The 20,242-nt window shown below is 38.6% G+C and overlaps 1 protein-coding gene across 2 annotated transcripts; it reads left to right on the top strand.

Moving 5' to 3' along the window:
- The first annotated feature begins 11,000 nt into the window (after positions 1-11,000).
- Positions 11,001-19,815, top strand: TAF9B (TATA-box binding protein associated factor 9b). 2 transcript variants are annotated; one of them, XM_079910816.1, is made up of 7 exons: positions 11,001-11,070; positions 11,710-11,791; positions 12,384-12,520; positions 12,597-12,731; positions 13,533-13,608; positions 15,579-15,689; positions 17,275-19,815. In XM_079910816.1, exons 1-7 carry the CDS (start codon positions 11,020-11,022, stop codon positions 17,433-17,435), a joined length of 753 nt encoding a protein of 250 aa, XP_079766942.1. In that variant the 5' UTR covers positions 11,001-11,019; the 3' UTR covers positions 17,436-19,815. The 2 variants fall into 2 exon arrangements, with proteins under 2 accessions (XP_079766942.1, XP_079766943.1); XM_079910817.1 differs by lacking the exon at positions 15,579-15,689.
- The last annotated feature ends 427 nt before the right edge of the window (positions 19,816-20,242 follow it).

The following is a 20,242-nucleotide window of genomic DNA, read 5'->3' as shown; positions in this document are numbered from 1 at the left end:
AGATTCAATGCAATCCCTATCAAACTACCACTGGCATTTTTCACAGAACTAGAACAAAAAATTTTGCAATTTGTATGGAAACACAAAAGACCTGAATAGCCAAAGCAATCTTGAGAACAAAAAAAAGGAACTGGAGGAATCAGGCTCCCTGACTTCAGACTATACTACAAAGCTACAGTTATCAAGACAGTATGGTACTGGCACAAAAACAGAAAGATAGATCAATGGAACAGGATAGAAAGCCCAGAGATAAACCCACGCACATATGAACACCTTATCTTTGATAAAGGTGGCAGGAATGTACAGTGGAGAAAGGACAGCCTCTTCAAAAAGTGGTGCTGGGAAAACTGGACAGGTACATGTAAAAGTATGAGATTAGATCTCTCCCTAACACCATACACAAAAATAAGCTCCAAATGGATTAAAGACCTAAATGTAAGGCCAGAAACTATCAAACTCTTAGAGGAAAACATAGGCAGAACCCTGTATGACATAAATCACAGCAAGATCCTTTCTGACCCACCTCCTAGAGTAATGGAAATAAAAACAAAAATAAATAAATGGGACCTAATGAAACTTCAAAGCTTTTGCACAGCAAAGGAAACCATAAACAAGACGAAAAGACAACCCTCAGAATGGGAGAAAATATTTGCAAATGAAGCAACTGACAAAGGATTAATCTCCAAAATTTACAAGCAGCTCATGCAGCTCAAAAACAAAAAAACAAACAACCCAATACAAAAATGGGCAGAAGACCTAAATAGACATTTCTCCAAAGAAGATATACAGACTGCCAACAAACACATGAAAGAATGCTCAACATCATTAATCATTAGAGAAATGCAAATCCAAACTACAATGAGATATCATCTCACACCAGTCAGAATGGCCATCATCAAAAAATCTAGAAACAATAAATGCTGGAGAGGGTGTGGAGAAAAGGGAACACTCTTGCACTGCTGGTGGGAATGTGAATTGGTTCAGCCACTATGGAAAACAGTATGGAGGTTCCTTAAAAAACTACAAATAGAACTACCATATGACCCAGCAATCCCACTACTGGGCATATACACTGAGAAAACCAAAATTCAAAAAGAGTCATGTACCAAAATGTTCATTGCAGCTCTATTTACAATAGCCCGGAGATGGAAACAACCTAAGTGCCCATCATCGGATGAATGGATAAAGAAGATGTGGCACATATATACAATGGAATATTACTCAGCCATAAAAAGAAACGAAATTGAGCTGTTTGTAATGAGGTGGATAGACCTAGAGTCTGTCATACAGAGTGAAGTAAGTCAGAAAGAGAAAGACAAATACCGTATGCTAACACATATATATGGAATTTAAGAAAAAGAATGTCATGAAGAACCTAGGGGTAAGGCAGGAATAAAGACGCAGACCTCCTAGAGAACGGACTTGAGGTTATGGGGAGGGGGAAGGGTGAGCTGTGACAGGGCGAGAGAGAGTCATGGACATATACACACTAATAAACGTAGTAAGGTAGATAGCTAGTGGGAAGCAGCCGCATGGCACAGGGATATTGGCTCGGTGCTTTGTGACAGCCTGGAGGGGTGGGAAGGGAGGGTGGGAGGGAGGGAGATGCAAGAGGGAAGACATATGGGAACATATGTATATGTATGACTGATTCACTTTGTTATAAAGCAGAAACTAACACACCATTGTAAAGCAATTATACCCCAATAAAGATGTTAAAAAAAAAAAAGAATGAAAGGGAGAAGACTCCAATCTATAGAATTAGAAATGAAAAAGGAGAAGTAACAACTGACACTGCAGAAATACAAAGGATCATGAGAGATTACTACAAGCAACTCTATGCCAATAAAATGGACAACCTGGAAGAAATGGACAAATTCTTAGAAAAGCAAAACCTTCAGTTAATGATCCAGGAAGAAATAAAACATATAAGCAGACCAATCACAAGCACTGAAATTGAAATTCTGATTAAAAATCTTTCAATAAACAAAAACACAGGACCAGATGGCTTCACAGGCGAATTCCATCAAATATTTAGAGAAGAGCTAACACCTATCCTTCTCAAACTCTTCCAAAATATAGCAGATGGAGGAACACACCAAAACTCATCCTACAATGCCACCACCACCCTGATACCAAAACCAAAAATGTAAAAAAAAAAAAAAAAAAGAAAACTACAGGCCAATATCACTGATGAACATAGATGGAAAAATCCTCAACAAAATACTAGCAAACAGAATCCAACAGCACATTAAAAGGATCATACACCATGATCAAGTGGGGTTTATCCCAGGGATGCAAGGATTCTTCAATATATGAAAACACCATATTAAAAAGTTGAAGAATAAAAATCATATGATCATCTAAACTGATGCAGAAAAAGCTTTTGACAAAATTCAACACCCATGTATGATAAAAACCCTCCAGAAAGTAGGTATAGAGGGAACTTCCTCAACGTAATAAAGGCCATATATGACAAACACACAGCCAACATCATTCTCAATGGTGAAAAACTGAAACCATTTCCTCTAAGATGAGGAACAAGACAAGGGTGTCCACTCTCACCACTGTTATTCAACATAGCTTTGGAAGTTTTAGCCACAGCAATCAGAGAAGAAAAAGAAATAAAAGGAATCCAAATCAGAAAAGAAAAACTAAAGCTGACAGTGTTGCAGGTGACACGATACTATACATAGAGAATCCTAAAGATGCTACTAGAAAACTACTAGAGCTAATCAATGAATTTGGTAAAGTAGCAGGACACACAATTAAAGCACAGAAATCTCTGGCATTCCTATACAATAATGATGAGAAATCTGAAAGAGAAATTAAGGAAACACTACCATTTACCACTGCAACAAAAAGAATAAAATACCAAGGAATAAACCTACCTAAGAAGACAAAAGACCTGTATGCAAAAAATTATAAGACACCGATGAAAGAAATTAAAGATGATAAAAACAGATGGAGAGTTATACTATGTTCTTGTACTGGGAGAATCAATATTGTGGAAATGACTATACTACCCAAAGCAATCTACAGATTCAATGCAATCCCTATCAAACTACCAATGGCATTTTTCACAGAACTAGAACAAAAAATTTCACAATGTGTATGGAAACACAAAAGACCCCAAAGAGCTAAAACAATCTTGAGAAAGAAAAACGGAGCTCAAGGAATCAGGCTCCCTGACTTCAGACTATACTACAAAGCTACAGTAATCAAGACAGTATGCTACTAGCACAAAAACAGAAATATAGATCAATGGAACAGGATAGAAATCCCAGAGTTAAACCCACGCATATATGGTCACCTTATTTTTGATAAAGGCAGCAAGAATGTACAATGGAGAAAAGACAGCCTCTTTAATAAGTGGTGCTGAGAACACTGGACAACTACATGTCAAAGAATGAAATTAGAACACTCCCTAACACCATACACAAAAATCAACTCAAGGGGCTTCCCTGGTGGCGCAGTGGTTGAGAGTCCGCTTGCCAATGCAAGGGACACAGGTTCATGCCCAGGTCCGGGAAGATCCCACATGCTGTGGAGCGGCTGGGCTGGTGAGCCATGGCCGCTGAGCCTGCGTGTCTGGAGCCTGTGGTCCGCAACGGGAGAGGCCACAACAGTGAGATGCCCGCGTACCGCAAAAATTATAAAATAAAAAATAAACTCAAAATGGATTAAAGAACTAAATGTAAGGCCAGACACTATAAAACTCTTAAGAGGAAAACATAGGCAGAACACTCTGTGACATAAATCACAGCAAGATCCTTTTTGAACCACTCCTAGAGAAATGGAAATAAAAACAAAAATAAACAAATGGAACCTATTGAAACTTAAAAGCTTTTGCACAGCAAAGGAAACCATACACAGGACGAAAACACAACCTGCAGAATGGGAGAAAATAGTTGCAATTGAAGCAACTGACAAAGGATTAAGCTCCAAAATTGACAAGCAGCTCATACAGCTCAATATCAAAAAAACAAACAACCCAGTCCAAAAATGGGCAGAAGACCTAAATAGACCTAAATTTTTCCAAAGAAGATATATAGATTGCCAACAAACACATGAAAGGATACTCAACATCACTAATCATTAAAGCAATGCAAATCAAAACTACAATGAGGTATCACCTCACACCAGTCAGAATGGCCATCACCAGAAATCTACAAACAATAAATGCTGGAGAGGGTGTGGAGAAAAGGAAACCCTCCTGCACTGTTTGTGGGAATGTAAATTGATACAGCTACTATGGAGAACATTGTGGAGGTACCTTAAAAAACTAAAAATGGAAGTACCATAAGACCCAGCAATATAACTACTGGGCATATACCCTGAGAAAACCATAATTCAAAAAGAGTCATGTACCAAAATGTTCATTGCAGCTCTATTTACAATAGCCAGGACATGGAAGCAACCTAAGCGTCCATCAACAGATGAATGGATAAAGAAGATGTGGCACATATATACAATGGAATATTACTCAGCCATAAAAAGAAACGAAATTGAGTTATTTGTAGTGAGGTGGATGGACCTAGAGTCTGTCATACAGAGTGAAGTAAGTCAGAAAGAGAAAAATAAATACCGTATGCTAACACATACATATGGAATCTAAGAAAAAAAAGAACGTTCATGAAGAACTTAGGGGTAAGACGGGAATAAAGACACAAATCTACTAGAGCATGGACTTGAGGATATGGGGAGGGGGAAGGGTAAGCTGTGACAAAGTGAGAGAGTGGCATGGACATATATACACTACCAAACCTAAAATAGATAGCTAGTGGGAAGTAGCCACATAGCACAGGGAGATCAGCTAGGTGGTTTGTGACCACCTAGAGGGGTGGGATAGGGAGGGTGGGAGGGAGACGCAAGAGGGAAGAGATATTGGAACATATGTATATGTATAACTGATTCACCTTGTTATAAAGCAGAAACTAACACACTATTGTAAAGCAATTATACTCCAATAAAGATGTTAAACAAAAAAGAAAGAGAAAAATAAATACCGTATGCTATCATATATATATGGAATCTAAAAATGTTTCTGAAAACCTAGGGGCAGCACAGGATTAAAGATGCAGACATAGAGAATGGACTTGAGGACACGGGGAGAGGGAAGGGTAAACTGGGACGAAGGAGAGAGTGGCACTGACATATATACACTACCAAATGTAAAGTTGAGAGCTAGTGGGAAGCAGCCTCATAGCACAGGGAGATCAGCTCGGTGTTTTGTGACCACCTAGAAGGTTGGGATAGGAAGGGTGGGAGGGAGATGCAAGGGGGAGGGGATATGGGCATATATGTATATGTATAGCTGATTCACTGTGTTATACAGCAGAAAGCAACACAAGATTGTAAGCAATTATACTCCAATAAAGTTGTTAAAATAAAAAAGAGACTCACTTCAGAGCTAAAGGTACACACAGACTGCATGTAAGGGGATGGATAAAGCTATTCTGTGCAAATGGGAATGAAAAGAAAGGTGGGGTAGCAATACTCAAGTTAGACAAAGTAGACTTTAAAACAAAGTCTGTAATAGAAGACAAAGAAGGCCACTATATAATGTAAAGGGATCAATGAAAGAAGATACAACATTCATAAATATATGTACACCTAATATAGGAGCTCCTAAATATTAAGCTAAAATATAAATTTTAACAGACGTAAAGGGAGAAATTGACAACAATTCAATAATAGTAGAGGACATTAACATTCTATTTACATCAAGGGACAGACCATCCAGAAAGAAAATCAGTAAGGAAACAGTGGCCTTAAATGACACAGTAGTCCATTTGAACTTGATAGATATCTACTGGACATTCCATCCAAAAACAGCAGAATACACGTTCTTTTCAAGTGCACATGGAATGTTCAGCAGGATAGACCATACGCTAGGCTATAAAACAATTCTTAACATATTTAAGAGGACAGAAATTATATCAAGCAACTTTTCCAAGTACAGTGGTATGAAACTACAAATCAATTACAGGAGGAAAAGTGGGAAAAACAAACATGTAAAGAGTAAACTACATGCTACCAAAAAAACAATTGGTCACTGAAGAAATAATGAGAAAATCAGGAAATACCTTGAGACCAATGGAAATAAAAACACAACCTTCCAAAATCTATGGGATGCAGCAAAGCAGTTCTAAGAGGAAGTTTGTATCAGTGCAGTCCTACCTCAATAAATAAGACAAATCTCAAATAAACTACCTAACCTACCATCTAAAGTAATTAGAAAAAGAAGAACAGAGCCCACAGTCAGCAGAAGGAAGGAAATTATAAAGATCAGAGAGGAGATGAATAAAAAAGAGACCAAAAAGTAGAAAAGATCAATGAAACCAAGAGCCTGTTTTTTTGAAAAGATAAACAAAATTGATAAGTTATTAGCCAGGCTCATTTGCAAATACTATAAATAGTTTTATGCCAACAAATTGGACAATCTAAAGAAATGGATAACTACCTAGAAACATACAATCTTCTGAGACTGAGTAAAGAAATGGATAATCTGAACAGATTAATTACTAGTATTGAAAATGAATCAGTAATCAAAAACTCCCTACTAGGGGCTTCCCTGGTGGTGCAGTGGTTGAGAGTCCGCCTGCCGATGCAGGGGACACGGGTTTGTGCCCCGGTCCGGGAAGATCCCACATTCCACAGAGCAGCTAGGCCCGTGAGCCATGGCTGCTGAGCCTGCGCGTCCGGAGCCTGTGCTCCGCAACGGGAGAGGCCACAACAGTGAGAGGCCTGCATACCGCAAAAAAAAAAAAACAAAAAAAACTCCCTACAAGCAAAACTCCAGTACCAGACAGCTTCATGGGAATTCTACCAAATATATAAAGAAGAGTTAATACCTATTCTTCTCAAACGATTCCAGAAATTGAAGAGGAGGAACCACTTCCAAGTTTACTCTACTAGGCTACCATTACTCTGATACCAAAACCAGACAATGACATTACATAAAAAGAAAATTACAGGTCAATATCCCTGATGAACATAGATGCAAAAATTCTGAACAGAATAGTAGCAAAACAAATTCCACAATATATTAAAATAATCATACACCATGATCAAATGGGATTTATTCCAGGGACGCAAGGATGGTGCAATATCCACAAATCAATCAATGTGATACACCACATTAACAAAATGAAGGATAAAAATCACATAATCATCTAAACAGATGCAGAAAAAGCATTTGACAAAATTCAACATCCATTCATGATAAAAAACTCTCAACAAAGTTGGTGTAGAGGGAACATATCTCAACATAATAAAGGCCATTTATGACACACATACAGCTTACATCATACTAAATGGTGAAAAATTGAAAGCCTTTCCTCTAAAATCAGGAACAAGACAAGGATGCCCCCTCTCGCCGTTTCTATTTAACATTGTTATGGAAGTCCTAACCACAGTAACCGGACAAGAAAAAGAAATAAAATGCATCCAAATTAGAAGGGAAGAAGTAAAACTGTCACTATTTGCAGATGACATGATGACATACTATATATTGAAAACCCTAAAGTCTCCATCAAAAAAAAAAAGAAGAAAAGAAAAAAGAAAAAGGAATGTTGCCAGAAAGGCACCTGAGTTAAACAGGACTCTCTCATTTCTTTACTAAAATTTTAACTTATTTGGAATCCAACTTCAATTTCATGAGTTCAAATTACCTTTGTGCTTGAAAACCTTTTTTCCCTGAGAAAGAAAGATTTAATTTATGATGACATCTAACATGCTTCAGAATGTTAAAAAAGGATGGATATTTTAGACATTGACAGACTATATGATGAATGTGTAGATGCAAATGGCCTAATTGACTGGCAAATAGCTGGTTTACCAAGACAAGCCTCTAGTACTAAGTGGATGGGCATTTTTTGGAGAACTGAGAACTAATTTCTACAAGTCTAAAAACCTGCTATTTCTAGTAAGTAATATTTAGGAGTACTCCATACTCAAACACTTTTTTTGAAAGGATATTTAGCTTGATGTCATCACACTGGACTGACACCAGGAATCAGTCTAATGTAGGCTTGATAAGAGCAGAGATGCATATCAAAATGAATATTATGTTTGATCATATTCAGTTTTACCACTACATAAAAGAAGGATGTCCTACAGTCTGCAGGAAGTTCAGAGAAGTATTATTAGAAAAGAAACAAAGAGTAAAAATATCCTACTATACTCTGGTGCCAAAAGGAACATTTCATTGTAATTTTTTTATTAAATATAGGCAATAGATAATAGCTGTTTAATTTGTTTTATTGTGTTTACATTCTTCTTTTTTAGTCTTACATTTATGTATATTGAAAATATACAATAATATGACCTAAAAAAATTTAAACAACCAAGAGTTGAAATAAATTGCTGTGACAGGACAGAAATATGAAAAATATGGTTAAAATTAATTAGTCCTATTAATTACTACTAATTGCCACTGTTAAGTAGTCCTATTGTTTTATTTAAATAGCATGTATGTAACAGAAAAGTAAATACTACAGAAAAACAATTTTAAATGAACATCTATTTTCATATTTTTATATTACAGCAATAACACATGTATACAACTATTTATTACATCTTATGGGTCTTTTCATCTAGTACAGCTGTGTCCCGATTGGCTCTCTAAAGGTTGGTCACCCCAACAGTACAGTACCATTTGGGTAGGGGAAAAAGATATAAAGAAGGTAATATTTGCAAATTAAATAGACAAGAAACTGGTAAACAGTGATGCCTTCTGCGAAAGAGAAATGAGTGGCTGGAACAAGCCAGAGAGGCTTTTTCTTAGTTTTTAAATATATTTTAAAATATTTGTACCCTGCGTATATGCTACCTATTCGAAAAACATTATTAGTCTTACATAGACGTTCCCCGCTCTGAACTGGGAAAGGCGCTTGCGTGGCATGAGGATCAGTGTTCCTCCCGGAACCACAGTGTTAAGAACACGTGGGTCGTGGGGAGACCTGCTCAGAGTTCAATATGGCTGTGTGGTGGACGGATTCAGACAGGCCCGATGAGGTAAGACGGTGGCCAAAACTGAAGGGCCCGCCAAGCCCCAGAAATTAGTTTGAACTTGTGTGTGTGTGTGTGTGTGTGAGGGAAGCCATTAGAGGGTTTTAAGGAAAGGAATGCAATTATTTAGTTTATGACTAAGAGATCTCTCCGGTTGTGTAAAAATGTGGGGGAGCACAATTTCGGGGTCCTCTTGCTGTAGCCTTGGTAATTAGGGCTGTTAGCTTGGACCATTAGCATGGTAGCACTGGATGGAGATGTGGAGCCATGGACAGAGGTTTTGTGACTTTGGGAGGTCACCCTGACAGGACTTGCTGCTAGACTTAAGTGTGGCTTGTTCGGGAAAGAGTATAACATGGCTGACGGCTCTTCCCGCCTGGGTGGGTCAGAGTGCATTTCTCAGAAATGGAGGGCGTTGGTGGATGTTGAGGAGGAAGAAAGAGTTCTCTTTGGGACACTTAAAGCCAGAGACAGTTAACTGATGCATGTTTTTTGAAAGACCCTCAGGCTGTTCTGTGGAGAGTGGGAAGAAGGCATTTGGGGCTCCAGGGGCGAATCTTTCAGGCTGTCAAAGGCTTTAGCTTTGCATCAGTATGAAATGAGCAATTATGACAGGGCTTTGAGTGTGAGGAGAGCTGACCAAATGCCTGCTGGGTGGAGAGCAGACCATAGGGTAGAGTTGCCAGATTTAGCAAATAAAAATAGAGAGCACAATGAGGTGGATAGACCTAGAGTCTGTCATACAGAGTGAAGTAAGTCAAAAAGAGAAAGACAAATACCGTATGCTAACACATATATATGGAATTTAAGGGGAAAAAATGTCATGAAGAACCTAGGGGTAAGACAGGAATAAAGACACAGACCTACTAGAGAACGGACTTGAGGATATGGGGAGGGGGGAGGGGGAGCTGTGACAAAGCGAGAGAGAGGCATGGACATATATACACTACCAAACGTAAGGTAGATAGCTAGTGGGAAGCAGCTGCATAGCACAGGGAGATCAGCTCGGTGCTTTGTGACCGCCTGGTGGGGTGGGATAGGGAGGGTGGGAGGGAGGGAGACGCAAGAGGGAGGAGATGGGAACATATGTATATGTATAACTGATTCACTTCGTTATAAAGCAGAAACTAACACACCATTGTAAAGCAATTATACCCCAATAAAGATGTTTAAAAAATAAATAATAAAAATTTAAAATGTCATTGGAATTTTGAAAAAAAAAAAAAGAGAGAGAGCACATAGGGCTTCCCTGGTGGCGCAGTGATTGAGAGTCCCCCTGCCGATGCAGGGGACACGGGTTCGTGCCCCGGTCTGGGAGGATCCCACATGCCGCGGAGCGGCTGGGCCCGTGAGCCATGGCCGCTGAGCCTGCGCGTCCGGAGCCTGTGCTCCGCAACGGGACAGGCCACAACAGTGAGAGGCCCGCACACCGCAAAAAAAACAAAAACAAAAAATAGAGAGCACCCAGTTAAATTTGAATATCAGATCAACAATAAATCATTTCATAGTGTAAGTATAGCCCGTGTAATATTTGGGATAAACTTATGCTAAAAACGTGATTATTGATCTGACATTCAAATTTAACTGGGCTTTCTGCATTTGACCAGGCAGCACTACCACAAAGGCAGGTGGATGCAGGGACTCTGCAGACATTCAGGGAGAGGGAAGGGGCCAGGGTGGCTGCAGGGGACGTGAGGAGGGGCCCCAGAAAAGACAAGGGTGCCCCTTTTCGTGTACTTTTCTGGGGAACAGCTCTGGGAAGGCGAACTTATCAGTCTTCCAAGCGTTGGCCGAGGGCTCTTCGGAAAAGGCTTCAGCGCCGTGAGCTCCCTGCTAGCCCGGCCTCCTTCTGCCTCCGCGGGGCGGGCGGGCGGCTGGGAAGCGGCAGCCAGCGGAGCAAAAGGACCGGCGCGGTAATCCCGCCCTCCGCGCCCGGAGGGGTGGAGCCTGAGCGAGGAATCCGCGAGCAGTCCTCTCTCCCCGGATGACGAGCAGCAGGATAACATGGAGTCGGGCAAGATGGCGCCTCCCAAGAACGCTCCGAGAGATGCCTTGGTGAGTGCGAAGGATGCGAGGCGGGGTGCGAAGCTGGGCGCGACCGCAGCCGGGGACCTGAGAGGCGGGCCTGGGGGGAGGGCCTGATGATGGGCTCGCGGGTCGACTTCAGCCATGCCAGGGCCGCCAGGAGCTGGAGATTCGAGTGCCCTGGACCCCAGGGCTCTCTCCCGCCACCCCGGCGGCCCAGCCGGAGGGAGGCTGGCGGCCCACCGGATGCGCAGGCCGGCCTCCCGGCTTTGTCTCCTGGGCCTCGGGCCCCGGGCCGCCTAGTCGTCCCGCCCCATCTGCGAATCCTGGCTCGCGCCTCCAGTGTTCTGATGGAAAGCTACCCCAGTCGCCACATCTGAAAATGACAACCAGCTGTAACCACCCCTACCTCGACTGGGAAAGCCAACCCGGGCCTTTTTCTTCTCTTTGCCCCCGCCCCCACCCCCGCCAAAAAAAAAAAGTTTTCAGCAAAGAGATCAAGACGAGATTTGGTGTGAACCTGACACTCGCTTGGGAGGAAAAGGAAAAGTACAAGTTTGGAACCCAGAGAAGGGGGAACCTTGTATCATAAATATAATTACTACCTTCGGTCCAGTCTTGATTTCTATACCTAGATTATGCATCTGGCGTTTTTATTTGAATCCACAGGTGATGGCACAGATCCTGAAGGATATGGGAATTACGGAGTACGAACCAAGGGTTATAAATCAAATGTTGGAATTTGCTTTCCGTAAGTTAACAAAACACCAAAATCGCCTAACTTGTGAATTTTAAAAATCGTTCATTGTAAGAACATTTTCAACCAAAATACTTTAACAGTTAATGTCATAACATGTCATTATACATTTGTCCAAACCCACAAAATGTAGAGTTCCAAGAGTGAACCATAATATAAACTACGGACTATCGGGGATTATGATGGGTCCGTGTAGGACTATCAATTGTAACAAACGCACCACTTTGCAGGGAACATTGATAATAGAGGATGCTATGCATGTATGGCGTCAGGGAGTATATAGGAAATCTCTGTATATTCCCCTCAATTTTGCTGTGAACCTAAAACTACTCTACAGAAATAAAGTCTTAAAAATATGTGAAGAAAAAAAAGAGTTAATGTTATAGAATTCAGAAAGCAGTAAAAAGGAGCTCAGGCTAGGGAACAGTATATTGTGATATCTGTTTCAAATTGATCATATAGATAGGACAATTAGATATTAGAACCAAAATTCATAAACTTTCTGGAAATTAGTGAAACTTTTTAAAAACTGGCCATAAATATTAATCTATTTTCATATGTTTTAAATAATGTTTTGTTCTTAAAGGATATGTGACTTCAATTCTGGATGATGCAAAAATTTATTCAAGCCATGCTAAGAAACCTAATGTTGATGCAGATGATGTGAGACTGGCAATCCAGTGTCGGGCTGACCAGTCTTTTACCTCTCCTCCCCCGAGAGATGTGAGCAAAATTTTATTTGAAGTTCATTTTACTTATAATTTTTAATTGTAGTTCTAATAAGGATTTTTTTTTTTAGTTTTTACTGGATATTGCAAGGCAGAAAAATCAAACCCCTTTACCACTGATTAAGCCATATGCAGGACCCAGACTGCCACCTGACAGATACTGCTTAACAGCTCCAAACTATAGGCTAAAGTCCTTAATTAAAAAGGTAAGAATTTTTAGTCATCTTAGCTTTTAAAAAGGGTAAGATGTGTTAGGGGTAAATAGTGCAGTAAATTAAAGGCTAAGATAATTTACTAGGATTTTTTAAAATTTAGTTCCTTGAAAATACTATGTCTGCAATTAGCTACTATGTTAAAATATAGAATATATGATCCAAGATTTTTAGGGCTAAAAGGAACTTTATTGTTCATCTAACTCATCAGGGAAGTGAGCCCGAACTCATCTATGAAGTTAGTAGCAAAGTTAAGACTGATTCCCAGGTCTCATAACTCCCAATCTTTACACTATACCATAACAGAGTAAATGATATACCATCAGGCATTGGACTTGCTTTCTGAAATATGACCTAAGGCTCTCCCACCACTGAGAAAGTTCTCCCTACATTGGCCTACCTCTGTACCTCTGAAATTCCACTATAAGGAAGTTTCTTACTGGGTTAAGATATTGACTAGTTAAGGTTAAAAAATCATAAGGAAGTTAGCTGTTATCCCCAAATAACACTCTACCTCAAACTTTAAAACTATATAGAATTATATATTTTATATATATATTCTTATCCATGTTTATATAGATATGTATTGTTTGTATTATATGTGTGTGTATATATATAGATATTTGTGAAAACCCTAGTTTAAATGTTGCATTAGAACACTGAACAGAAACAGGACATTCTTGCCATCAATTATCTATTAATAATTCATATCAGCAATCCTAATTTCATTTCCTGCTAAGTTTAGGTGTCAAGTGTGAACAACGTTAAAACTAATTTGTTTTTTAAATCCCCTAGGGACCTAACCAAGGAAGACTAGTTCCACGGTTAAGTGTTGGTGCTGTTAGTAGCAGACCTACCACTCCTACTATAGGTAAGTGCGAGAGGGAAATGGCTTTTTTGGCTGGTAAAGAAGTGCCTCAGCACTTGATTTTGAACTGTAATCCAAGTAAAAAGGTGAGTCAGAAATTCCGATATGTGTTGCCATTAATACATTTACTCGTCCTCTAGTAAAGCTATAAACATATTTTATCATTTCAAAATGAGAAAGCGACAAGGAATATCTGATCCCAAATGAGTATAGAATTGGGCATTACCCAACATTGTTGCCGGTATTAACTATGGTAACAAAAACAGAAGTTTAAGCAGTGTGCTTTCTGGGTTTTATACAAATAAAGTTGCCAAACTCACAGCAGTAGCCTACTTATTATCAGAAATTAAATTTCTGAGTAAATTGGCAAGAGATGCAATCAAAAGAAGTAAGTTTAAAGTATACAAAAAGCTTAAGACTCAAAGAAAATCATTTTTAATATAACCTTTTCAAAAGTAGTACTGATTATCCTGTATTGGTCAGTGAGCACCCCTTCAGACTGTTTCCTGTGTCCTTTGTGACAGGTCTCCATCATTCTTTGACCATTTCTTGCTTCCTGGCACAAGATGTTCCAAGCTCATCTTATATTTTCCTTACCCCAGTCCTAGAATCAGCCATTTCTCTAAAGAGCCCTGGTTCCTCTTAGTGGAGAATGGCATTTAGAAACCATAATGTCATTGTTGCTTAGATATTAAGGAACACATGAATAATGGATTTAGATTTCCTGATTTTTTTGTCCTACGTTCCTGCTGTATTTTTTCATAGTCAAAGTCTTTTCAGAAAAAAAATCCCCTTCTCTTTGACCAGTATTGATTTCTTAGCTCTTATAACTTGAGTACTATAGATGTCATATAGCTCTAGTGTAAGCAGCATTTGATTTTTGAGATGTGTAGACAACCTCTTCATATTTTCAGGGTGTGAATTCACATTTCAGCATTCTAAAACCAGACTGGTATAGCATTAATTGTACACGTCTAATTATATGCATGTGACCTGTGTAGACAGGAGTTTGCATATATAATTTGTGTAACTTTTTGATCATATACTGTTTATCTGTGGGTTCATATCTCTTAAGTGAATACCAACTTTTTAAAAACTCTAGGCTGTACTAATCAGTTACATGTGTTGGCAAGTTAACCAATTTTAGTTATCAGTTGTGATTTTTATTCCTAGTTAGACATTTATTGTACATGTTTTAGAGATTTTTAAGTCTAGAGTGAGGTAGATGCTAAAAACTACTATTAAAGATGCAAGTTTTAAACTTTAAAAAAAATTTAAATGAGTTTCATAAAGCATAAGACCTAAGCATATACTCTGTTCAATTTTAAAACCTAAACTCCATACTTAGATAAATGTTAACAATTTCCTTATGATAATGGACAAGAAAACATCCACCTACTGTGAATTTTCTTGACAAAATAAAATACTTATATTGCTTCATTAAGCTTCACCAAATTCTTTGGACCACTCCTTAATACATGGAAAACTTACCTAAAGATGGAGATATGTTAGGCTTCTGTTAGATGCATGTTGATTTAGCTTCATGGGCATAGTAGACACCTCCTAATTCCCAGCAAGTGACAGAGATTAAAAGTGCCACATAAGGTAATTAATAGAAAACTTGGGTCTTTAATGCTGTTTATTTAAATGTTCAACTTCATGACTTCATGTAGCTAAAATTCAGTGCCAGATGCTATGTGAAGAGTTTTACATGGATTATTTTAATTCTCACAAGAATCCTATGAAACAGGTATTGTTATCCCCATTTGATAGATGAGAAAAGCACAAAAAGATTAAATAACTTGCCCAAGGTCACTCGGCTAGTAGGTGATAAAGCCTGGATTCAAACTCAAGCAGATCTTTCATTAATTCCCTGTGCTTTGAAGGTAGTTTCTGGTAAGCTAAAGGAGAGCAGGAATTGAACCTGTATAATAAGTCACCTAACTAACATGGTCTGTTAATTACAACTACAGCAACCCCACAAACAGTGTCTGTCCCAAATAAAGTTGCACCTCCAGTGTCAGTGACAAGCCAAAGATTTACGGTGCAGATTCCACCTTCTCAGTCCACACCTGTCAAACCAGGTAACACGATGGGCAGGGCATGGGGGATTGAAAGTGGTTCTTTTAAAATATTTTTCTGAATTTTAAAATTTGTGAATGATTCGTGATAACAGAACAGTTTGTATTCCTATAGCAATAATTAAATTGTTTTAATATCGTAACAGGAAGGCGGCCGTAATGCTGCAAATCTGGGTTCTTCAGAGGGAGTCTATAAACACACTAAAATTGTATGAAATTTTACATATATGTAACATTTTGGGGGGAAGGGAGAGATTTCAACATGATCATCAAGAGTCTCAAAGAACCCTATGAACTAAAATAAGTTACGGTCTACAAATCTCAGGCAAAATCACTTAGGGTTAAAGCTCAAGAAAATAATACAACTTAGTATATATCCAATGAAAACTGTACTTTTATTCACTTCACGGAAGTATATGTAGAAAGTTAGAATAATATAAGTAGAATTCTGTTATAACGTAGTTTATTCATGAATATGTTTAGATTTCACATCTTCTGAAACCTAACCGTACACCATAATATTGGTCTGTAAGGAAGCATGATTCCTGACCTTGAACACGTGCCTTTAGTATGTTCCATGATGAATCCAGTGCACTGCTTCCCATGACTGAGAACTAATTGAAATTTTAAGTAAATTAAAAACAGGGCTTCCCTGGTGGCGCAGTGGTTGAGAGTCCGCCTGCCGATGCAGGGGACACAGGTTCGTGCCCCGGTCTGGGAAGATCCGTGCCGCGGAGCAGCTAGGCCCGTGAGCCATGGCCGCTGAGCCTGCGCGTCCAGAGCCTGTGCTCCACAACGGGAGAGGCCACAATAGTGAGAGGCCCGCGTACCGCAAACAAAAAAAACTAACAGAACTTCTTTAACTTTATACTAGATACTAATTTAAGTACTTTAAAGCATTAAAAAATGTAATTTAACTCTTAATGCAGTATAATTATGTTTCTTCTGATATAGTTTTACTTCATGCTATTGAAATTGTTATTAAAATTACATTCAGCTTTGTTGAATACTTTTTACTCTCAGAAGCATTATACTTTGTGTACTCTTGCTTTATGTCTCATTTTTAATTGAACATTAAGGGAATGTAGTATTTTAATCATAACTCTTTATCTAGAGGCCTGTTGCCATTTTTGTGATTTATGAAATTTTTGTCGCCAAAAAAGGCAGGATTATGTTTTTTCCTTCCAGATTGAGTTGGTATAGTGTATTCTTGGCTGTCAAAATACTCACAGCTTTGGGACTTTGAAATGGTAAATATTCATGATGTGTGAAAAAGCATATACATAACTGTATGATCTTAATTACATAAAAATGGATGCTTAGTTATGTAGATACACAAACGAAACCTAGACGGACACATCAAACGGTAAACTGCTTGTGATTATAGATGACTTTGTTTTTTGCTTCTTGTGTTTTTTGGTTTCCTATTATGCATATGTTAACTTTTAAGAAATAAATGTTATTTTAAAAACCTTAAAAAAAGAAATTATTATTCGAATTACATTTCAGCTTTGTTGAATACTTTTTACCATATGTTTCTGATTCTGTGTAGTTCATAGTTTGGGGGTGTTTTCTCCTCTGTTTACAGTTCCCGCAACAACTGCAGTTCAAAATGTTCTGCTTAATCCTTCAATGATTGGGCCCAAAAATATTCTTATTACCACCAACATGGTTTCATCACAGAACACGGCCAATGAATCAAACCCATTGAAGAGAAAACATGAAGATGATGACAATGATACTATGTAAGGAATATAGTGTAGTCTCTATGCATTTCAAACGTGTAGTTGGTTTTGAGCCCAGTATACCAAACTAGAACATTCTTGATCGAAAACTTAAATGTAGCTGCAATATCTTTCACCTTAAAGTGTTATATTTATTTCTTAAGGGTACCAATGTTTTTTCATTAGGCTTCAAGTATAAAAAGTTAAGTGCTTGTTTATTAATGGTTTCATTAATGTTGAGTACTGCTATGGTAATTCTATTTTTGGAAGCAGTTTTCTGCAATGTATCTGACAGCAACACTTAAGTTTCACTTTCTACAGCCTGATCAGTGGACTAATCTTTAACAGCATAATTTCTAATCTATATTTAAATACTTCTTTTGTAAGATAAAATAGTCACTTTTATTGTCACCAACTTTTTTGACCAGATCTCTCAATTTAGCAAATATTGTTGGAGAGGTTGGATTTAGAGGGATTCTAAATCCATTTTGAATATATTTAAGCTGTTTCTTGATGTTCCCTAACTTCCCACCTCCTCAGCCCCGTTTCTAGATCCCATTCATTTTCTGCACCACCTCCTCCCCACAGGCTTACGTTTCTCCCTATTGCTCTTAAATTTTAAAGGCCAAAACTGGAACTTTAGGAATGTAATTCCTGATAATACAGCTCAGTGTCATTTTCATATTTTTAAAACCTGCTTTACATGCCTGATGGTCTATGGTTCACTTTAACCAGAAGGTTTGCATTTTGCTGTTTTTCTCTCCATACCAGAGCAGTTGGGTTTTATCCCTTACCTTTTATGCCCATTGAGCATTACTCTGCTTTTGACAGGTAGTTTGGGGTCAGTTACATTCAGTTTCAGTCATATTCCAAGTTGATAACTCCACCATATTTCACAATTTGAAATTTAACACGAAAGATGCTATAGCTTAAAATCTGCCTTGATAAGTATACTTACACTGGACCTAGGCAAAACCACTGAAGAGCAAGTGTTTTCTTCCTTTCTACCATACATATATATGCTCTGATCACTACTGCTTGAACCCCCCTATTGGTATAATTCAGATTTTTCCAGCTTATTGCTGAGGATGTCACACATATGATGGGATCAAACCTGAAAGTTTTCTAATGGTTTTCCTTCCTCTAGAAGGCCAACACAAACAAATTAGTGTGATGTGACTTGCGTTTAGGTGCATTCTGCATAGGCTTCCCAGTAATGTTGCTAAACACCTTTCCCTATTTTCCATTTATACACATCTAAACATCCTATTGAGAAAGACTGCAAAGCTTTCAAAAATATAAACAGGCTTGTGTTGTTTTTGTTTAAGTAAGTTTGACATATTCAACATAGGAATACTTTTGCAGAATTTCTAAAACAAATTTTTATATCATAATTTAGAACTTATAGCCAAGGATCCTCAAAACTTAAAACACAAGTAAGTTTCATCTTAGGATGGTGCTTGATACATCAAAGAGAAATAGTCCAGTAACAGGGAAGAAATATCTCATCAAAACTGTGATTCAGTGTTTTTGGATATTAGGAAAAGGTGATACCAGACTTATAAAAATAGATCTGATCATCATAGGAGAGAAATGTTCATTATATAGCATAGGATGCCATTACTTGAATGTTCTCAGGGAGGCATGTCAGAAAGCCTAGGTTCTAGTCCTGGCTCCATCGCTAACCAACTGTGTGACCTTACTTCACCCATGAGCCTTGTTCTCCTCACTAGTAATAGGAAAATAACACCAACCCTGCCTACCTCACAGGGATGTTGTGAGGGTTTAATTGGTATATGTGAAAGTGCTTTCAAAATTGTAAAAATGCTATATAACTCTAAGGAATTGTTAACGTATTTGTTCCAAGATTATTAATAAATAATTGAACTTACTGTATTTCTCACTTTTGATTTAAGGGATTCAAAGAGGATGAACAAGGCCCAGTAATTCTGAGGTCCAAAAAGCAAGATTTGCTTAATGGATGATTATAAATCAGGGAATTACTTGCTTTTATTTGGAATCAGCATGTGACTCATCATAATGAAGCAAAATAAATATGAAAGGATATGGGTTTAAATCTGTTAACATAACATGCTCTGTCTTTAGTGGGAATTTATACATATAATTGAGGTTGCAATCTGAGTGTTCATTCTCTTAGCCAGCCAGTGGGTGGTTTGCCCTTTCCGATGAAGACTGCTTTATCTTGCAGATCTCCCTTTCCTAATTACATCCACCCATTCTAGCATCAAGAATGACTTAAGGGACTTCCCTGGTGGTGTAGTGGCTAAGAATCTGCCTACCAATGCAGGGGACATGGGTTCGAGCCCTGGTGCGGGAAGATCCCACATGCCGCGGAGCAACTAAGCCCGTGAGCCACAACTGCTGAGCCTGTGTTCTACAGCCTGCGAGCCACAACTACTGAGCCCGTGCACCACAACTACTGAGCCCACGTGCTGCAACTACTGAGCCCACGTGCTGCAACTACTGAAGCCCATGTGCTCTAGGGCCCACATGCCACAACTACTGAAGCCCATGCACCTAGAGCCTGTGCTCCACAACAAGAGAAGCCACCGCAATGAGAAGCCCATGCACTGCAACGAGGAGTAGCCCCGCTCACTGCAACTAGAGAAAGCCCACATGCAGCAACGAAGACCCAACACAGCCAAAAATTAATTTTTTTAAAAAAAGAATGACTTAAGGCAGCTCTTGTCCTCCGGCTTCTAGGTGGAATTTTTTTAAAAAGATGTACTGATAGGAAATGAGGTGAGGACACTGTCATCCCAAGTTCTTCCTTCTACAAGTAGGAAACAAGTGTCTTTGATCTGAGTAAGA

The sequence above is a fragment of the Stenella coeruleoalba genome, assembly GCF_951394435.1.
Source record: "Stenella coeruleoalba genome assembly, chromosome: X".
Lineage (NCBI taxonomy): Eukaryota > Metazoa > Chordata > Mammalia > Artiodactyla > Delphinidae > Stenella > Stenella coeruleoalba.
The sequence above is the reverse complement of the archived record's forward strand: the minus strand, read 5'-3'. Positions and strand labels throughout refer to the sequence as shown.

Coding starts and splice junctions, on each gene's coding strand:
- TAF9B (XM_079910816.1), top strand. CDS start 11,020: ATGGAGTCGGGCAAGATGGCGCCTCCCAAGAACGCTCCGAGAGATGCC. Junction 11,792..12,383: donor AATGTTGGAATTTGCTTTCC/GTAAGTTAACAA, acceptor TTGTTCTTAAAG/GATATGTGACTTCAATTCTG. Junction 12,732..13,532: donor TAAAGTCCTTAATTAAAAAG/GTAAGAATTTTT, acceptor TAAATCCCCTAG/GGACCTAACCAAGGAAGACT.